Source organism: Centruroides vittatus, unplaced genomic scaffold (assembly GCF_030686945.1).
Source record: "Centruroides vittatus isolate TY-2023 unplaced genomic scaffold, ASM3068694v2 contig_754, whole genome shotgun sequence".
Lineage (NCBI taxonomy): Eukaryota > Metazoa > Arthropoda > Arachnida > Scorpiones > Buthidae > Centruroides > Centruroides vittatus.
The window spans coordinates 1,158,970-1,180,262 of record NW_027122490.1 but is presented as its reverse complement, the minus strand read 5'-3'; the positions used below and the strand labels follow the sequence as shown (position 1 = coordinate 1,180,262).

The following is a 21,293-nucleotide window of genomic DNA, read 5'->3' as shown; positions in this document are numbered from 1 at the left end:
ATTACAATTTTTATAAATCATATTTACACTTTATTATTTGTGTGACATTTTAATAGAAAATAATTTTCAGCTATACAAAAGTGATCAGAGTTATTGCATAAACTTGACTCTGTTTATAATTTATTTTATAAATCTTACAAGCATTTTTATTTGTTTTTATAAACTTTAAAATTTTCAAAAATTTCTACACGATTAAAATATTCAGTAAAAAAACTTTGAAGAAGAATAGTTTTTTAATGAAATTCTATATTTTCTTTATCTCAGTTAAAATTTTAAAAAATTTTACCTCATTTTATTGATAATTAAGTTTTATCTGAACAATAATTGTAATAGCAAGTTTCTGCCAAAAAGTAAACTGAAATATTCAGAATATTTTGTTGGTTGCTTAAATATTAAGTATTGAAAACTTGGAAACTAAAACTTTTTTGATTTTAAAAAATGAATACAGGAACATATTTAATTTTTTAAACCCATATTTCTTATGAATTTATCATAAAAGATATGGCGATAAATTAAAATCATAATTAAATTGTTCAATCATTTCTAAATGATGTTTTATAAAATGTTTGAAATTGTATCTAAAATTGTATGTATATTAACTACTGTGATGATATATAAATTTTATAAAATAATGTGGTATTTCATAAAATAAATATTAATAAATTTAATTCTAAAATTTGAGATGCTTGAAATACCATTATATTAAAAATTGAATATTTTAAATTATTTTTTGTTTTATATATATATATATATATATATATATATATATATATATAAGCAATTCAGTGGATACTTACTTCAGTTAATTGCAAATAAGATTTTTATATACAGTAGTAGCAATTCTAATAACCAATTCCAATTAAACCAATTAAATTCTGTTTTTCTTTTGTTTACATTTCTAGAAATTTGCTATATTACAATTAAAAATGATAATTTATTTTAATAAACTCATAATATCCAACTATTTAAATGATGATAAATATTTATAACAATGATGACATAATAGTAATGCAAATGGTAATTTACACTGTTTTTGTTTAATTTCTATTGTATTTATTTAATATGTAATTGTTGTTTGTGTATTTAATTTGATGAAATAATCTTAATTTTTCAATTGCAAATTCATTAAATTATATAAATATTAAATGCTATTTTTATTAACAAATTACAAATTTACATTGATTTATTATTATTAAATTTATAATTTGTAAGGAATGCTGTATTGAATAACTAAATTTTAAAGAAAAATATTACTTAACATTTCATGTGTGAATTTTAATCTTGTAATGATTATTTAAATTTTTACATACACTATATTAAGTACCTATATATTTTTATTTCAATGTAGACTAATGTAAAAACTTGTGTCTATTTGATTAAAAAATAAAATAAAATGATCTACAAAATCGTTAAAAAGATAATGTATTCCTATATATCAACAAAGGGAAGAATTTATACATAAAATATATATGTATTATATACATCTGTAGTGCCTTAGAGTAGGTGAATGCTATTAGTGATGGTTAAAGAAATTGAATTATATTAAAAATAATAAAATGAATAATTTTAAATTGATAATTTTAGAAATGGAAATATACAATATGGTAATAATCAAAAATTAAGTGGTATACACTTCTAATATCTTTTTTCATTTTACTTTTGTATGAGAAGTTTAATTTTTACATTTTATGCACCTTATAAACAAAATACAAGATGATCAATGAGGATAATATCACAGACACAATAATGGAGTTCAGTTTGTATGATACATTAGAAAGTGATGCTATAGTAAATATATAGTAAATATTGAAAACAAAGATGCCTGTGAAATAACAAGAAAATATTTTACTGTAAAATAGTCATAATATTTTTTTTTAATGTTCCCATCCTGTACTTAGAGCTCTTTCCTCCAATATTTTGTGGCCCCTTTATGAATATTGATGTGAAAAAATATATTTCCTGAACTTCATATTATAAAATGCTTCTTTTTTATGTTTGATAGGAACTTATTTGCTACTTCTAATCCACTCATCGATGATTTTTATGAGGATGGAATTGCTAAATATCTTAGACTGTATGCAGAGAGGGTGTAATGGTTAATGGTATTTCTGCTAATGGCGTCTTTTCCAATGACTTTTCTTCCAGAGTTTGTTCTGGTTTGATGCGGGGAGTGATTCCACTGATGAGACGCTAAATATGAAATTAATAATAAAAAATATGAGAAAAACTAGTAATTATGTTATGAAATGTTAAATTTTATTTAATAATTAAAACATTCTAAATAAATTCAAATTATTTTATATTGAATAATGTGGTAATCACATTAATTATTTTCTAACTATATACTATTTCAAATAAATTGAAAGAGCAATAATAATTTATTACTCTTTCAATTTGTGTATAAATTCCTAATTCAAAAAATAATTAAACATAAGTTAGTTTTAATATTAATTTCCAAAAACATATTAAGTAAGTGTTGAATTTCTTTATTTTCATTTTACTCTCATTATTATACTGGATGTTCAGAAAATAATGCATCTTAGAAGCACCTGACAAAGCAAGAGTGCTGTCCAGTAAAGCACTGATGATGTCAGTGCTCTGGACAGCATTCTTAATGTTGTTAGGCAATCATAGGGTGTACCTGATGACATTAACCTGATGGATGGTCTCATGTACAGTGCTTACTGATAGGTTTGCAGATGTATGGTAGGTTTGCAGATTGTATGGTTGCAATGGTGCTTTCAGAAGTTGCTGATTTAATTCCTGATGTCGATTTTCAAACATTACTAATAAAGATACACTGTACAGTACATCGCAAGGCATCCACTGTTACAGCAATGATGCAAATAACTGAGTCTGCAGCAGTAGTATTTTGTTACTCCAGAAAAATATTTAAAGTCAGTTTAGCAGTGTGCAAATAGTGTGTGAGAGAATGAGATATATGAAAGCAGAGACAAGTGAGACGTTACAACTTTTACCTTCAGGAATGCATCACAAGGGATGTTGCAACATAATTCCATGCATTGCTTTTCAATTTGCCTTATCCCCAGCATACTACAATCTTAAGAATGGTACTAAATTTTGATGCTTAAATTACTTGGATTGTGTGTCATGATCTGGAAGGCCCAGGAATTGTATGATGACAATGCAACTACATCATCATAACCATGTTCATAGTAAATCTAACAACTTCCATTTACTGTGTGGCTCTGGAGGCAGGAATTGGGTCAACCTCTCAAAAGGCTCTGTTATCATCTCTACAAGTCCCAATTCATCAAGAGGTTCTTTCTGAAGACTACAAGTCAAGGATAAACTTTGCAGAAATGTTTTTGGATCTTGGCAACACAGACTCATTCCCAGGCAAATTTGCTTCGTGGATGAAGTTTCCTTTTTGTTTGTGATGAGGTAAATTCCACTAACATGAGCTACTGGAATCAGAAAAATCTGCATTGCTTGTAAGTGTAGTACACTCAATGCCAACAGTGTGTTGGCTAAGGAATTCTTGGGCCATTTTTTATTGTTTATTGGTGGCATCCTTAACACTCAAAAGTATTTTTTTTTTTTTTTTTTTTTTGGTTTTAGGCCCTTTACTGCTCAGAGAGCACAAAAAAGGCCATCCCAAAAGTATTTGGTGTTCTTAGTAGAGCGTGTTGAACTACTTCTTGCAGATGTAGCTTTTGATAATGCTGTTATCTACTAACTGGAAGACCCAATGGGCAGGGTCTTCCAGTTACAGTGGTTACATGCTCTGCTGATTTGATGCCATTACATTATTTTTATTGGGCTACATAAAGGACAGAGTTTATTGAACAGCAGTTGAAAATGGTGCAGATTTATTATGACAATGAATAATTGATGTTTCTGCACAGATAATGGCTGACCAGCTTAGGAAAATTGAGGTAGATTCTATGAGTCATCTTGCACAGTCAGGTAGCACTAGGCATCCATTTTGAACATCTCATGAAGTAGGCAAAATGTCCTTGTCAATACTTTCACTTTTCTTGGAATTAACAAAATAACTTTTTTCCTTCATTTCAACAAAGAAGCTTGAAATTAGCATGCAATTTTATTTCCAATCTGAAACAACCTGATAGTTATATGCTCAATCAGTATTGTACAAAGGTTGCTGTTCCTACGTTTTATGTTAAATTTTCACATAGTTCTGCATAATAACTGACAGAACACTACATTAGTCTTACTTCATCAGACACTGCTATGGTATATTATTTTTTGAACACTCAGTATAACGAAAATATTGTGTATATTATGCACCAATGATTTTATGTAATATCAAAACACTTAATGCTATTTTTATTAAAATAAACACATACCTCTTTTAATGTTCCAGTTTGAGTTAATAAGAAATAAATGGCGTAAGCAGGAATCCAAATCATTGAAGCTAAAGCCATCAACCAACCCATCATGCTTCCCCACCAAGGATATGAATAAACATTTGCATATATAAGGGGTTTATAGCGAAATACAGAGAATAAAAATATGCCCTGAATTAAAAAATAAATTAATTAATGTAAAGTAATATATATTTTATCATAACTTTTTATAATAAAATGTATAAATTTAGTGAAACAAATTCATACTTTTTTATATTTTTCAAAATTAATTTCTTTTAAAACATTACATGTTTTGATTTCTTGAATTTAAAATCGTAATTTTAAATTAATGTGAAAAACTGACTAGCATTCTGAACTATCAAAAAAGTTTCTAAACAATCTACAATTTTTATATTTTATACTATATTATCTTGATTATAAGATGCATGTTTTTCAACTTTTTTTTCCAGAAATCAGAATGCATCTTATATTTACTGACATCTCATAGTCAGCTTTTCTAAAGTTGTCAGTTTGACAGTTGTAGAAAAGTTTTGAAGCAGTTATCATTATCTATGTACAGATGAACTTTGTTATATCTTTTCGTTCTGCTGTCAATTATATACATTGGTAGTATTACAGGCTTTTTTAATTCAATTAAAATTTGGATTCTATTTAATAATTAAAATATCTTTTAAAAGTTACATTACGATGCAACATTGAAATGAATATTAGAAAAGAGCACAGAAAATGCTGTGAAATGTAAATAAATACATATATCATTAATTTGTTCTAGTATTTAAAAATAAAAGCCATAGATTATTCTGTAGATAAGTATGTTTATTTCTTTTATTGTACGTTAATAAAAATATTTTTCATAATTCAATTTTGTATTTTTTAACAAAATTAACACAGTTTTAATAAATATTATTTATTAATTGGATATGTTTTTAAATTTTAATGGTTTTACCTTCAGGTAAAATCCATTTTATAAAAAAAACAATTCTTATTAAAAAATAAAAATAAAATACTTACAAAAGTAATGAATGGTACAAATATTGTCCATCCAATTTTAAAATACATATTGGGATAACGTCCAGTCATTTCTTTTATGTTATTAGCCAGCCTTTGGGTACCTATTGGAAACAATTTGTTGTAAGAAAATAAATTTCAAAAATTACAAATATAGAATGTTGTTAAATATCTTTATTTATTATTTATTTTTTAACTAAAAAAAAATTAAATAATGGAAAATAATGATTCAAATTTCTTATACTAAATAAACTCAAAATGCTGCTTTATTGGACCACTAAAAGTGATACTTAAGTCAGTGAGCTCTAATAAAGCAGAGTTTTGAGCTAATATAAAATTTTTTTTCAAGTTATATTATTTCAGTTTGCTTTAGCTTTCAAATTTAGGTAATGTTACCTTAGGTATACAAAATGGTGGTTCATCTCTGATTCCAGCAAGGAAACAGTGGGACGCACGTTCTAACCTAACCTAACCTATTCTAATAAATTACCATAATTATTAGCAACCAAATTATTAGAATGGGTTAGGTTAGGTTAGGTTAGAACGTGCGTCCCACTGTTTCCTTGCTGGAATCAGAGATGAACTACCATTTTGTATACCTAGGGTAACATTAACCCCAAATTTATATTGTTGCATATAATCTGAGTTGTTTCTAAAATATAGTTTAGGAGGATCTTATCTATCTTACTTTTAAATTTAATTTAAAAATTAAGTCATACAAGTGCATATGGTTTTTAATTTTTTAAATGAATGTTATGCATTTTGTTAAAAATTTGTTTAGAAGTTCAAATAACTGTTGAAAGCTCCAACAATATTATAAAGCTCCAATAATATTATGCTTAATGTCATATAAAAATTACCATGACCTTTTCAGTTTGAACAAATTTCAAATAAGTTTTAATAAATTATTTATATATTATCAATAATTAATTTGAAAAAATGATTATTTAGAGAATACATTCTCAATATTTTCATCGTGATAATGACTCATGAAAACTTATAGCTATAAAAACTTTTCATTATAAACTAGAAAAATCAACTAAAAATTTATAAAAGCTTTCTATATTTATACACTAGAGCAGGCCTGGCCAACCCGCGGTCTGCGAGCCACATGTGGCCCGTCATGTTAAATTGTGTGGCCCGCTAAGCAATATTATATATCTATTACAACTTTTGTTTCCTGTTATGTGTATACCAAAACAATTAAATAAATGAAAACTTGCATGTGTCATTGTTATAATGTGCAAGTGTGAGTATGAACTCTTGGTATAACAATAAATTCTTATTCATTTTGTATTTGTTTTACTTTTTTAAAAGCATTTTTGCATAAATTGTGGCCCACCATAATGTTAGGCGTGATCAAAGTGGCCTGTGAAACAATTTGGGTTGGCCAGGACTGCACTAGAGCTTACTATTTATACACAAATTTAGAATAAAAGTTCTAAATTTTTCCATGTTTAAATTAAAGTTCGTTTTTAATAATTTTAGGAAAAGTTCATTAACTTACCATAAATCCATGAGATAGCTATAGTTTGAAAGAACACTGTAAATAATAGAGTTATTCCACTTGCAGAATAATAATCCATCAATTGGAAAATGTACATGCCTCCCTAAAAAAAAGGGGTACAAATTTTATGAAATTTTTTCTCAGATAGCTATTTAATAGTACTATGAATTAAAAAGTATGAATAAAATATAAAAAGTTTAATAATTTTTAATTAAAAAATGATTGATTAAATTACTTTTGAAATTGATAAACTTATATGAATATTAATTAGTTCAGAAGGGGTCGGAAAGGAAAATTATAATAATAAAATAACTCTCTCGCCAATCATCACCTTATTGTGGTGAGAGAGCTTAGTAATTCTGATGAACCACAGAGCTATGCCGGCTGGAGCATCTTTCCTTGAAGGGTCACCCATGCCTGTGAGGTCTGTGAGGAGAAATGAACCCAAGAGTGACTGAACCCACATCTGTGGCAATCTAACAGTGGTATGACACTGGTTGAAGACGACAATGGGTACGATAAATACCATATCCATCCTCCACATATCTTATCAGTTTGTGGTGATAACAATCCATGGTGATAACACGATCCAAGTATAATACTAGCTTATGTTGCCCAGGTTAACAAGGTCCTGCTACTGTTAAAACTATTAATACATATGTTGTCCTTGTATTCACTTATTCTTTTAGAGTTATACATTGGAGATATATAGATCGCGAGCAACTCCAAAGGAAAACAAGAACAACATTTACTAAGCATAACAGTATCATGCAAAATCATCTGTAGAAAGATTACTCTTCCTTGTAAAGAAGGTGGCCATGGTCTGACTAATATAGTCAATCTGCATTACAGACAAATTCTGATGCTGCAGGAGTTTATAATCAAGTAGCAAATATAATATACAAAGATCTTGCACACAAACACAGATTGTTAAACACTGAGATACTATTTCATATACTAGAAATATACTCCACAGTCAGTGTTAGAAAATGATACACACAAAATATACGAGAAAGCCGTTATCACAGATAAAACAATTCAACACAATAAACCTGACCACACTCTCATTGACAAATACAGTAAGATCACATATAATAGACATCTCTGTTCCAAACACTCATAACATAAAAAATGTTCACACTTGAAAAATGAATAAGTACACTGCACTCACACTGCTTTTCTTTCATATGTATAAGACATATGTGGAGGATGGATACAGTATTTATCGTACCCATTGTTGTCTTCAACCAGTGTCATACCACATATACTATACAAAAGTCTAGAAATGTTAAGCCTACCTATTTTTCCAATTTCCTTAAACATATCTAGTTTTCTGTGATTTTTGGAGATCAGGTTGGAATCTGTGTTTGTGCTTATGTTACAACAGTATTGGTTCCCCATGAGGATGGAACAGAAAGCCCAAAATACTAGATTTAAGTAAAGTTTTTGTCTTGATCTCCAAAAGTTGCTTAGAAACTAAGTATTTTCTCTAAAGATGGAAATGTATGGATTCATAAATTAATTTACACTAATTTCTGTATTTATTTATTTTAATATTAACTGTCATAATCTGGCTAATAATAGAAAAAAATGGAAAAGAAAAGTATACATTATTCAATATCACATGCTTAGTTGTATGCTAAAAGCATTCAGCTTAATTATTTAAAAATAAAATTTCTAAATTAAAGAGAGAAATATCTATTTCTAAAGTAGCAATAAAAATGAATGTAATAATTGAAAATAATCATCCACTTACTTCTGTCACCATTGGTAAGCCAAGAAGAAAGAGAAGAACACAAATTGATAAAGTGAAGAGTTTTCTAACTGGACGAATAACATCAGCCCATTCATCTGTAATACCTGCTATTAAAGCTTCAACTGTACAAAACTGAAATAAAATATTTTGAATATTAGTTTATATTTCTGTTTTTATTATTAAAAATTAGATTTTTATTTATTATTTAAAGCTTATAAAATATCAATAAGTACTATTTGGATGGACAGCATATAATAATAGAAATTCTTACCTGACTGTCAACACCAAGAATGAGTAACATCAAGAAGAACAAAACAGACCATAATGGTGAAAGTGGTAACTGTAGTACTACTTCAGGATATGTTAAAAATGCCAAGCCTGGACCTAAATAGATATTTTTTCTACTGTTAATATAGAAATAAATATTTTAAAAATATAAATATATTTAAATAATTTCTAACAAATTTTGTTTATAAATAATATAAAGTATTGAACTTTATTATTTTTATCATTAATAGTTTGGGTAAAACCAAACTATTAATTCTAACTAAAAAAACTAAACTACAAACTTGATTAAGGCAATGCAACACATGGGCAATCTCTCGAGGGGGAATGCCTCCCGAGAAGTCTTTTATGGAAAACTGGTCCCTATATAGGTGTTACAAATGTGAAAGAAACCCAGAAAACTCCATGTGGCCAGCCCGTTGGCAAGGCGCAAACACATAACCAATTATCAATGTTCAGTGGTTTTTATCCACTAGTTTACAATTGTATTAATGATGGGCCACTGGTGGGCCCATCATTAATACAATTGTAAACTATGTACTTTTAAAATATTACAAATTATTTTTATAAAATACATATTTATAAACAGTTAAATCTATTCAATATTAAAGCCTTATAATGGTGTATTAATAAAATTTGATAGTCATAATTATCTTACACATTATCTCAATAGTATTAAAATATCTTCTAATACAATCTAATATTTTAAAATTTATTACAATCCATTATTCTAAATCTAAATTATTACACTCTAATATTACATATATTTTAATATTAGATTGTAATAAAAATTTTCCAAGTTATTTGATAGTTATAAAATGGTTATAATCAGTTGTGTGAAATGATTTAAACTAAAAATGTAAAGAGAATCTATAACATTTTGAATGGCTTCTTGTTCAGTTAAATATTCATATATAAGCATAAAAATTGCATTTTCCCTGTAAACTTACCATACAGGAAACTTTGGCAATTCAAAAGACCATAGACTATAAAGCCTATGATCTTTTGAATTGCCTATTATCTAAAATACTGTGTAATTATTGTAGCTTTGTGATGGTTTATACTTATAAAATATATTAACAAGCATTTAAAGTGATATTTTCAATCTCTGACTTATGTTGGATAAAAATTTTAATCTTCAATTGATATTATTTTAAATTTGAGATATTGTGGAAAAGTAGGAATTTTTATTAAATTGAACAATAATATAATGGATGTAGGGAGTATCTTCACTTCACTGCATAACTACTACTTATTGTAGTAAAAACTGATTATAAATGACTGTTGCTAATTATGCTCATTATTGAATTTCAATAGAAATGACACAGCGGACTTAGAATTTGCATATAAAGTATATTTTGAATTTGTAATGAAAGTTTTTACTTTCTAATCAGTTTAAATAATGAAACAACAATAGATATCATTTTGTAACAATGTAATGAAATGAACAATTTTTTAACAGATTTTTACTGTAAATAATAGTATTTTTTATTAATCAAAATTTTTATAGAATGTAAACTATATATGATTTAATAAAATATTACTTTCTCTTAAATTAGTGCAAGGATAATATGTATGAAGTTACTGAAATTTATATTTTGTGAAATTTATGACATATATTTTCCTGTGTTGTTTTAGTTTAATCCATAATTTTATTATATTTGATGGATGCAGTAGATAATTTATAAATTATTTCGCTTTCTTGTTTGATCTTATAGAGAAATAGTTTGAAAAATAGAGAAAACTCCATTTGGAATAATGTTTTTATTTAGAACTCAAGTTGTGGGTGCTAATTACAATTTAAAAGATATTGAGAAAATAGAAAATGAAAGTAAAGTAAAAACAAAATAATGAACAACAAAGATTTTTGACAAAAGAAAATTCTAGTAACATTTAACATTTGTATGTTGTGGATTAAAGAATGTAGAAAATGGTACATTAAAAATTTAGAAATAATAATATTCTATTAATTAACTAATGATTTCAGATTCTGTTATTAGATAGTATTATATAAAGTTAATTTTTGCATTTAGGTATTATGCTATTTTTGTATCAATAGTTATTACAAAACAGTTTTAGAAATACACAAGCTCAATATATAAACCTGTTTGAAAATAAAAAAAAAAAGCACTGATGGATTTCAGAATGTATATTATGTTCCATCAGATCTCTGTTTATTTTCAGAACATATGTATATTATATATACAGGTAGGCCTCCTACAATGCGGTACCTTTACAACGCATTTTCGCTCCAACGCGGTTGGAAAAATGCGGAAATTTTCTTACAACGCGGTACTTTTACAATGCGGTTTAGGGTATTTAGAAACGAATTATCTTTCACATAACAGAAAAATTGCAACGGATCACATAAGTGCAGTGGAACTTGATGGAACAAGCTCAGATCTTGAAATAAGGCCAGTCAAACATTCTCGAACAACTATAATAAGTGACGATGAGGACTGAATTTGAGCATAACATTATGTTTCTTTTTGATTTTGACTTGAAATCATAATCTTTTTATTTTTTATATGATGATGAATTTTATTTAAGCTTTTTATGTACATAAATTTAAAAAATGATAAAAATGTTACACCGTAAAAGGCAGTTTTTCTCTTTTTAGAACTGAATCCCAGTTTTTGTATTAAGTTGGTGTCTCCTATAACGCGATTTCCCCCAACGCCAATAATGAGCACTTAAAGACCGCTAAATAAGACGACAACACAGAAACACAGATGTTTTCGTGTTTCGTTCTCTAGAATTTATGATGATTATATTAACATTTACTGTAAATGTACATATTTTAATATGATTTTATGTGCTTTTAACGCTTTTCTAGTGATATTACCACTTCAATATTTGTGGCGGACGGATGTAAAGTCGAATAAAATGACTTAAACTTGATTTTTATTTTTCCATATACTTTTTTGACAAACGACGTATAATCGAGAATGACGTAAATTGAGGTATACCTGTATATAAAATCAAAATTTTTTATTTTAGTTTTATTAACTTTCAGAATATTACCTGATTTCACAACTTCTGAAACTGGTATGTTTTGAACGTATGACATATGACCCAAAACAGAAAAAATTACACTTCCTGCAAAAATGCTTGTTGCTGGATTTACAAAACACAGTATAAAAGCATCTCTGTTAAAAATTAAGTTTTAAAAATGGCATTAATACTTAATAATTAATGAATTATAAATTTCAACACAATAATTTTTAATTACTTGAAAAAGTTATGATGAAATTTATTATAACTGCCTAAAGTTATAACAGATCCAAATCCAATACCAAATGTAAAGAATACTTGGGTGCCTGCAGTGACCCAAACCTAAAAACAAGGGAAAAATATTCATATTGCATAATAAACTTTTATTTTGTAATATATTCCATATAGTTTAAACACTGATTTAAATAAAGTATGTAATGAAACATCTTTATTTCAGCACAATTCCTTTCTGTTAAATGTATGACGGTAAATATCTAGCCCGATGATAACATATTAATTAATGTTGAAAACGTTAGTATTGTGCTGGAATAAAAGTATTTGATAAAGTATTATTGTTCATATAAATATTGATAAAATAAGAAATGAATTTAGATTATTATTTTTACAGTATTATGAAATAACTGTATATCTATGATAAAGTAAATATGAATTTTTAAGAACTTTACAATTTTAAATTAATCTAACCTTTGGATCCAATAGTTTTGACCAAACTGGAGTAATATAAAATAATAAACCGCTAAATGCACCGTCTAATGTGATTCCACGAAAAAATAATACTGACAGTATAACATATGGAAATAGTGCAGTAACCCAGATAATCTACAAAAAATTATTATTAAATTTATTTTTAATTTTTTTTATTAAAAAACATAAAATAAGAAAATGTAATAATTTTCTATTAAATTATTTGTTATAACTATAAAAAAATATTTAATACAAGAAAAGAAATTTTTAACATAATCTTCATTAAATTGAAATGAAATAAAATATCTAATAATTGAATTATAAACATCAAATAACTGTAATTTTTTTAAAAATAGGGTATTTTAACGTCTAAAAAATTTCGATTTTTCAGTATATCAAATTGAAATTATAGAAACAACAAAATATGAATGATTAATCTTTTTAATGGAATGATTGGTGAAATTATTCTTTTTGGTAAGATGTAATGTTTTTATAATAAACTTTAATTCTTTAATCTGCCATGCCAAAATCGGACTGATGATAAATCAAGCAGGTTTGTGTGTAATATTGTATCATTTATAATGTAAAAATTATATTTTCTACTATAATAATGAAGTATATATAAATTTTAAGTAATAATGAATATATAAAGTTTGTATATTAGAATTACTGTATTGTTAGATTATGATTTCCTTCCACATGTAATTTTATTTTTAAAAAATTTCTGTAGACATTATTCATCATCTGAGAAATTTAGAAATATCAAATTCTAAGAATATGGAAATGTGTCTCAAAATAATTATTATTGCCTTATTGTCCTTATTTCAATTCTTAATACATTTGTCAACTTAGACATTAATTATTAATAAGACTGTTAAACTGGTGTTAAGTGTTTATGCAAAATTGAGTAAAAGTTCTTATAGAAACCAGACTTTTTTAACACAAGTTTAACAGTCCTATTAATAATTAATGTCTAAGTTGACAAAAGTGTTAAGAAAAGTCTCTCAAAATATTCTAATAAATGATACTTTCAAAAGTTGTGAAAATAAATATATAACTATGAATGATAAGATAAAAAAAAGTATTAAAAACTGTTGCAAATAGCATGAAAGAGCATATTTCACATAATTGAAAAAATGAATTGCAACTTTGAGGAAATGTAAATAATGTTAGAGAATTGATGTTATAACTTTATAGACTGTCAAATATACAATAATCATTTTCCAAAGAATCTAGGAAGAACAGAAGTGATAATTTTTTCCTATAACCATGGGCGTAGCCAGGAAGGGGCATGGGTGGGCACCCCCCCAGTTAACCTGGTGCCCCTCCCAGAAAATTACAGCCTCTACTAGGCCCCTCCCATAACAAAAACCTGGCTATGCCAATGCCTATAACTGGTTATTTTTGAAATAATATGTATATTTGATTTACCAATATTATTGTTTAAAGTATTTTACCTTTCCACTTTGATTAAGACCACGATAAATAACAATATATACAAATGTAGAAGCAACAAAAAGTCCAAGAACTAATTCCCACCGGAGGGTTCCTATATCATGAATTCCATCTGTGATTCCAAGAACACGTCGCCTATTAAATAGAATACTAATTTTGTAAAATAATTTCAAATCTTTTAATCACTTTTTAAATGTTTTTTTAATTTATATATATGTTTTACTGATAAATTACATACAATAAATTGAATATCATATGTAATTTAAAAATTATTACTTACTCCCAAAATTCAACAACAGGTGAAACAGAAATGTTAATACTTGAATTAGAAGACCCATTGTTATAGTTTAAATCCACACAGTTTTCTGTATTCCAATACTGATTACATTGTTGCCAAGGTAAAATAGCAGCAAAAGATGCAACCAAGTAAAAAAGAATCCATGCCACTATTATAATATAATATATATTATATAATCCCACAATTGTCATAGAAGCAAATCCGACCCCTGCAAAATAATAAATATAAATGAATAAGTTTATATATTTAAAATATTTAAGTTTATCAAAGATAATTAGATCAAATATATAAAATTATAAAAATTGGAAAATAAATAATACTGCATTAGACATAACAAACATTTATGTTTAATATAGTAAACATAGATTGCCATGAAAATTGACCATAATTAATATCATTTGTAATTATTGTAATGGCATTTAATTAAGTTGGTTGTTACCTTTGAAAATTGGAACCAGATTCCATATGCCAATACCTCCCATACTGAGATATTGGCCAATTGCAACCTCCATAAAAAAAGCAGGAATTGCACATAACACCAAGCATACTAAATATGGAAATAAAAAAGCACCTGAAAAAAATTAAAAAAAAATTATTTTATATCTTGAATTTGAAGTTTTTCATTAAATTTAAATCTTTGTTCTTTAAAATAAAAATAGTTGTAAATTTTTTGAATACAACAGGACGAATATAAGTTGACATAGATCTTATCACAAACTTATATTAATGTTCCATATAGTTGGTGACTACATTACCTCCGCCATTTTCGTAGCATAGATAAGGAAATCTCCAAACATTTCCTAATCCAACTGCATAACTGATGCAACTAAAGAGAAAATCCAATTTTCCACTCCATTGGCCTCGTTCTGGTATAGCATCGGGAATATTGCCACCAATTTCGCTAGTGCTGCTACTGCTGCCTGCTTCATCATATTTATTTGGAATAGGAAAAGTAGTTTTTCCTAGATATATAGTTTTGATGCATTCATCTGAATACCCTACTTTGTCTTTTTGTGGTGATTTGAACCCAAAGTACTTTAAGCCATTTCTCAAGAAATGCACTTTGGAATTAGCAGCTGTAGAACTATTTTCCATATTATTGGAATTCTTTTATCTGGTTTGCTGATCTGAATTTTTAAACACAGCTGAAAAGAATCAATTGTGTGATATCAAGTATGCCATTTAGACAGTTCAGAGATATGTTAGCATTAATTGAATGAATATACAGTAAAATCTTTAAGCCAAGGGGGAATTAATGAACTAATATTATGACCCGAAAAAATGAATCGGTAAGAATATAAAATGAAAAAAGTATTACGGATAACAGTAAAATTATGAATTAAATTTCAATATAAACAAATATTTTAAACTTGAGAAATAAAAACTTATACATAAGACAGGACCTGAAAGAAAAACCAACAAAGCTATCTAAACAATAAACTAAAGCTATATTTACATTTACTTACTTATTTTTTAAGAAAATAAAATCTTTATCTATATGTTTATATAGTACCATTAAATTCTTAAGGAAGATTTTTAAATAGAAATGAATGATACAGTATATATTTTAACGGTTTTAAAAATTGATCATTTTTACAAAGCATACAAGATATTTTGCGAATAATTAAGTTTAATGTTACAAAAATAAATATTTGCATTCTCATTAATATATTACTAGAAATCAGTTTAAAAATTTTTATTTTATTTGAAATATTTGAGTAACTAAACTCATATCAGTATATCATTATTTCAAAATTATTTTATGAGAAAGATGATAAAAGGAATGAAATGTAAAACTTGCAGGTGAAAATTTTAAAAAGTAGAAATTTTTGTGAAATTTGTTTATGATTTATTATTAGTATTTCATTTATTCAAATATAAAAGCTTTGTTTTTACTAAGTAATGCAAATTTTTAAATTCTATATTATTTAAATGGTAATACATGCAACAGTAAGCAAATGAAAAGCCAGAATGATACAAAAGGGAATATTTGATTACAGCTTGATGTATGCTGTAATCAAAAACATCTTTAATTAACAAAGATAAATTTTTCGTTTTCAAATTAAATTTTACTTTACATTAGTATTGTGTTAATTAAAAATAACTCTCTTGAATTTATGAATGATAAGATTTTTATCATTTATTTATAATTGATTTTGAGTATAAAAGTTTTTTCATTTTTTTTTAATCAATTAGGTTTTATAAAGATCAAAAATATTATATAATCATTATTATCTTTGATAGACTATAATTTGGCAGCAGTAGAAACATTCAAAGATTCATATTTTCAAATTTACACTTTAAAATAATAATTTTCTATTAAGGTTGTGTGCAACTTTTTTAAATGAATTTATTTCACAGATGTACAGGATGAGTGAAAAGATCCTCGTGCTCTTTTCATTCCAAAGGTACTGAAGATATATTAATTTTGTTAATGTAGCCACATAGAAATTCATGCATGGAGAATCAGAAGGAACCTTTTTGTGGCCATTAAAAATTATGTTTGACACTTACCATATTTTATGGACTATAAGACACACCTGAATTTTGGAGGCAATTTTTCGAAGAAAAAAGTGTGTATTATAGTCTGTAAAATACGGTACTTTATAAATTTATAGTAAGCAGAGGTAACATAAAATTAGTCTGAATCCATTTTCTAGATCCTTAATCAGCATTGTGTAAACAGATGTTCAAGGGTATATTAATCCTTTTAAAAATGAACCTTAAATTCATTAGGAGTAAAATTGTTTGTTTTAAATGGCCTTGAAAGTGATTTTCCACACACTACAGATCTTTGCACCAAAATAAATTTTAGAAAACAATACATATATGATTAAAGACATTACATAAGTACGAAAAAAAAATTTATTCATAGAATTGAAAGAGTAGAGAAAAAAATAAATGAATAAATAATAAATATATTTTTGCACAAGAATGTATAATTGAAAAAAATTATTAAAACATAGTTGTAAATCACAAGTTTTGCCAAACATAAAGAATTAAAATAAAGAGGATCTCAAAGAAATTGTTAGATACAGTAAAAAACAAATAGGCTTTAATAACAGAAAGAATAAATCTTAAATTATGGTACTCAAATGCTCACCTTCATCTTGAATTCTTGTGTTTGTTTACCATCATTTAAGATTTGTTCTTTTCTTTTGATAAAGCATTTATTTATTTTTACTGTAAAAAATTAATTGAACTCAAAAAATTATTAATTAAAAAAATATATAAATTATTTTTGTCAATTTCCAATGCAAAAAGTTTTTTTACTCAAATTAAAAGTAAATACCAAAAAGCTTTTTAAGAAATTTGGATTCATATTTTTGCTTTGACAATATAGAATTTTTGTCATAATAGTTCAGTGTTGCATAATTAACTTTAAATATTGTTCTATCTAATGTACTGTACTTTCAAAAGCAAAAGAAATGTAATTAGTGAAAAAGTAAAGTACCAATATTTATCACTAATATTTTGTAATCTTATTTAACTTCAATTACGAGGGTAATCCCAAAAGTAAGGTCTCCTATTTTTTCAGAAATACAAAGAAACGTTATAGGAGACCTTACTTTTGGGATTACCCTCATACAATGTTAGTATTTTATTATACAGTGTTTGTATATACTTGTATATTTTATTATACAGTATTTGTATACTTGTATTTAAGTGTTTTTAGTATTTCAACTGATTGCCAAGCAGAAATTTTTATTATTGTTTGACATCTGAAAGAATGTAAATTTGGTGTAAACCAGTTGTTAAAAAGTTAATAAAAGTTTTGACATAAATATAAAGCTGGAAAGGGCTCTTGCCAGGCTCAACTTTCCCTCACTCGAACAGGAGGTTAAGAGAGCCTGGAAGTTCGATAGCTTTCACTACGATATAAAATTTAAATAATAATAGCTTAAAGAAAATAATTTTGTTGAATTGTGAAGAATTTCTCTATTTAAAAAAACACCAAGACACATTAGCATTGGCGTAGCCAGGATTTTGTTATAGGAGGGGCCTAGTAGAGGCTGTAATTTTCTGGAGAGGGGCACCAGGTTAACTGGGGGCGTGCTCACCCATAGTGCCATAACTAGGGTGGTGCCCAGGCACAGGGCGCAGACCCTGGGGGGCGTAGAAATGATCTGGACCAAGTTTTATATCGTAGTTTTGGGGCGTAGTTACAGAAGCTCGCACCGGGCACATAAAGGACTAGTCACGACGCTGCCCACCCATGCCCCTTTCTGGCTACGCCCATGCACATTAGCTCAAAGTTAAAATCGTGTATGGCGCCATCTGTTATGCGACTTTAAAAATAATCCCCTCTTCTCCCCTCTGATCTTTAATTAACCATCAAAATTTAAGTTAATAGCATCAATGTCCCACATAGAATATCTAATCTTATCATATTTAAAATTTTTGGTTCATCCAATCCTGAGACGTAATGCAAAATACTTTCACACACAATTTTATAAGGTATTTTTAATTTTTGGACCCGAATGTCAAAACGTCGAGGAATGAAAAAAACGGGGGGTCAAATTTGACCGATTATTATTCCTTCCCTAAGCTATGTTCTATAACAACCAGAAAGTAAAAACTATTAATAAAATTTTTATTTTGCAAAGTTTTAAAAGCATACCAAACAATTATTAGTAATGCGGAATAATATACAGTATTTAACAAAAATTAAATGGTTAAATTTATGAAATTGTTTTAACAAGAGTATAGATTGAGATATGTTTTTAAGTTTATTAATTAAATTTGCTTAATTTTAAAAAATTTTATTCTGTGGTTCTATAATATATAAATATAGAATAGATATCTATATATGATAAGAAGAGTTACGAAGCAGGAAACTTTTTTTTTAAATAAATGCACCACTCCTAGGGGAGAATAACAGTAAGAATATATAAACCAAAATACATGATACAAAGTAATAGGCTTTTAGTGAAAACAAAAATGAAAAATTAGAAATTATAAATAGTCTTTTCTTCCATATTTTTTGAACATAATTGTAAAAAGCATCAAACAATGGCTTCTGAACAAGCTTATCGAGTGGACATGGCCGCCAAGCGTAAATATTTCTAATTTCAGAATAAGTCTACCTTGATTGTAAATTGGACAATGGTAGATCATATGGCTGACGGTGTCTAGGTTTTCTGTAGAGCAAAAGCAAGAGGCAGTTTCTGCCCGGTTATACATCGCCTGGTAGCTTCTAAAATTACCATGCTCAGTAAGTAGTTGAGCAGTAGCAAACGTTATATCTCTAACAGTAAGTGGTGATGAGAACCTGCATTCAACACTAGGAAAATAAAGTCTTGTTATTCTACCAGTTTTACTGCTCAACCATTGTTGATTCCACTTTTGCATAGCATTGTCATGAATATAATTTTTAAGGCTGCTACGTGAGAGAGGGATGTGAGTGTAGTCTAAGTTAGTGTCCTTTGCAGCTGACTTAGCCTCAAAGTCGGCTTTTTCATTTCCTAGTATGCCAGGAACAAATATAAAAATTATTTTATTTACAAGATTTTTTATATGGTGCTGAATATACATGATTTTATTGCTATTGCAGTTGGGATTTAATAGCGCTTTTAGGACAGACTGGGAATAACTGTAAATGATGATAGACAGTAGTGTTCCTCATTTCCCGGTCTTTTGCTTGTCCCGGGATAGAACGAATTATTTTTAAGATATACAAAATATCATGAAATCAAATAATATAATTATTTTTCAGTTTTTGAAGTAATTTAATAAGTTCTGAAACCTCCAAAATCATATTAGTAATGCTGTGTAAGATATAAATTAAAAATTACCTTTGAATTACGTAGAAATTTTCACAAATAGAAAAAATTTATTAAAGTTTGCTGGAAACTACATACAACAACAACAACAATAAAAATGTTTTGAATTGAGTTGAAAATTTAAACAAAATGAGCTTAAGAGGTAATTTTCATGATTTAAATAAAACATTATAAAAATTTACAATAATATTTCGTATTAAGATTTTAAAAAGCAAAGATGGCCAATACTCTCATCACTCAATCTGGTTCTTATTTTTTAGTAATGAAAAGTCCTGCTACCGAAAATGCCCTTTCCGATTCAATTGCTGTGAGTGGAATTGTGTTTAATGCATTTAACAGAAGACAGATGTTATGTGCTTTTTTACCTGTAGCCTGGAAGATTTCTAGTAATTTTCGATATTGTAGTACATCTTTTGCTCTCTAGTATTCTTGATTTGTTTACCTCGTCTGTTTTAATAGAAACATCAAGCTTATAACCCAATGATTCGGCAGTTCGTTTGTCTTTAATAATCAGGTTTATGAAGAAAAACTTCGTACTTGCACACTTCGTACTCGTTTCTATCCATGCCCAATTTGCACAACCTGGCATTACGCAGTTATTGAAGCCATTGGGTATGGTTAAAAATTAAGACAGCATATGCACAATTATTCCAGATATTACAGGTTCTGACAAGTAAAGAATTTTCAGAGTCCTGCCACAAATAAGCTACGTATTGACCATTTGTAACATGCCATAAGAAAAATTTAAAAAACTATTAAGTAGGTTTAAAATTAATAAATACAAATGTATTCTGACTGTTTATAAGTTAATTATACTTTTATTTGCAAAATTTCTTCAACCTTGACACAAAATAAGATAAAAGTGAACTTTTAAGAAATTTGCGGGATTTCCCGGGTTAAAAAAAACAACCAGGTCCCGGGATCCCGTTTAAGAAACCTTAATAGACAGAATTTTGTTTGGTAGTGAAGTGGCCCACTGAACAGCTTGGTAGACAGCATCTTCAGCTTGATAGATGGATTTGGGGGTATCTGTACCTACTAACATACTTTGGGCAAGATATGTCATCTTGGAGGAAGATACAGACACTTGAGCCGACATGAAGGGGCTTTTGGACCCATCTGTGTAGATATTAATGTCTGCATGGTTATC

General features: G+C 27.3%; 1 protein-coding gene across 3 annotated transcripts in view; it reads right to left on the bottom strand.

Moving 5' to 3' along the window:
* Nucleotides 1-879: 879 nt before the first annotated feature.
* The window catches only part of LOC136981403 (sodium- and chloride-dependent GABA transporter 1-like), a 30,541-nt gene continuing 10,127 nt past the window's right edge, over nt 880-21,293 (bottom strand). For 2 of the 3 annotated variants that reach the window (XM_067277718.1, XM_067277719.1), the window contains exons 2-14: nt 15,116-15,505; nt 14,800-14,931; nt 14,343-14,568; nt 14,065-14,197; nt 12,608-12,742; nt 12,141-12,244; nt 11,933-12,057; nt 8,895-9,007; nt 8,624-8,755; nt 6,868-6,970; nt 5,364-5,464; nt 4,332-4,502; nt 880-2,190 (exon numbers count right to left, since the gene is read on the bottom strand). In XM_067277718.1, coding sequence (XP_067133819.1) covers nt 2,068-2,190; nt 4,332-4,502; nt 5,364-5,464; nt 6,868-6,970; nt 8,624-8,755; nt 8,895-9,007; nt 11,933-12,057; nt 12,141-12,244; nt 12,608-12,742; nt 14,065-14,197; nt 14,343-14,568; nt 14,800-14,931; nt 15,116-15,455 — 1,938 coding nt within the window. In that variant the 5' untranslated portion in view covers nt 15,456-15,505 and the 3' untranslated portion in view covers nt 880-2,067. The remainder of the gene's footprint in view (nt 2,191-4,331; nt 4,503-5,363; nt 5,465-6,867; nt 6,971-8,623; nt 8,756-8,894; nt 9,008-11,932; nt 12,058-12,140; nt 12,245-12,607; nt 12,743-14,064; nt 14,198-14,342; nt 14,569-14,799; nt 14,932-15,115; nt 15,506-21,293) is intronic. The other variant, XM_067277720.1, reaches the window with a different exon arrangement.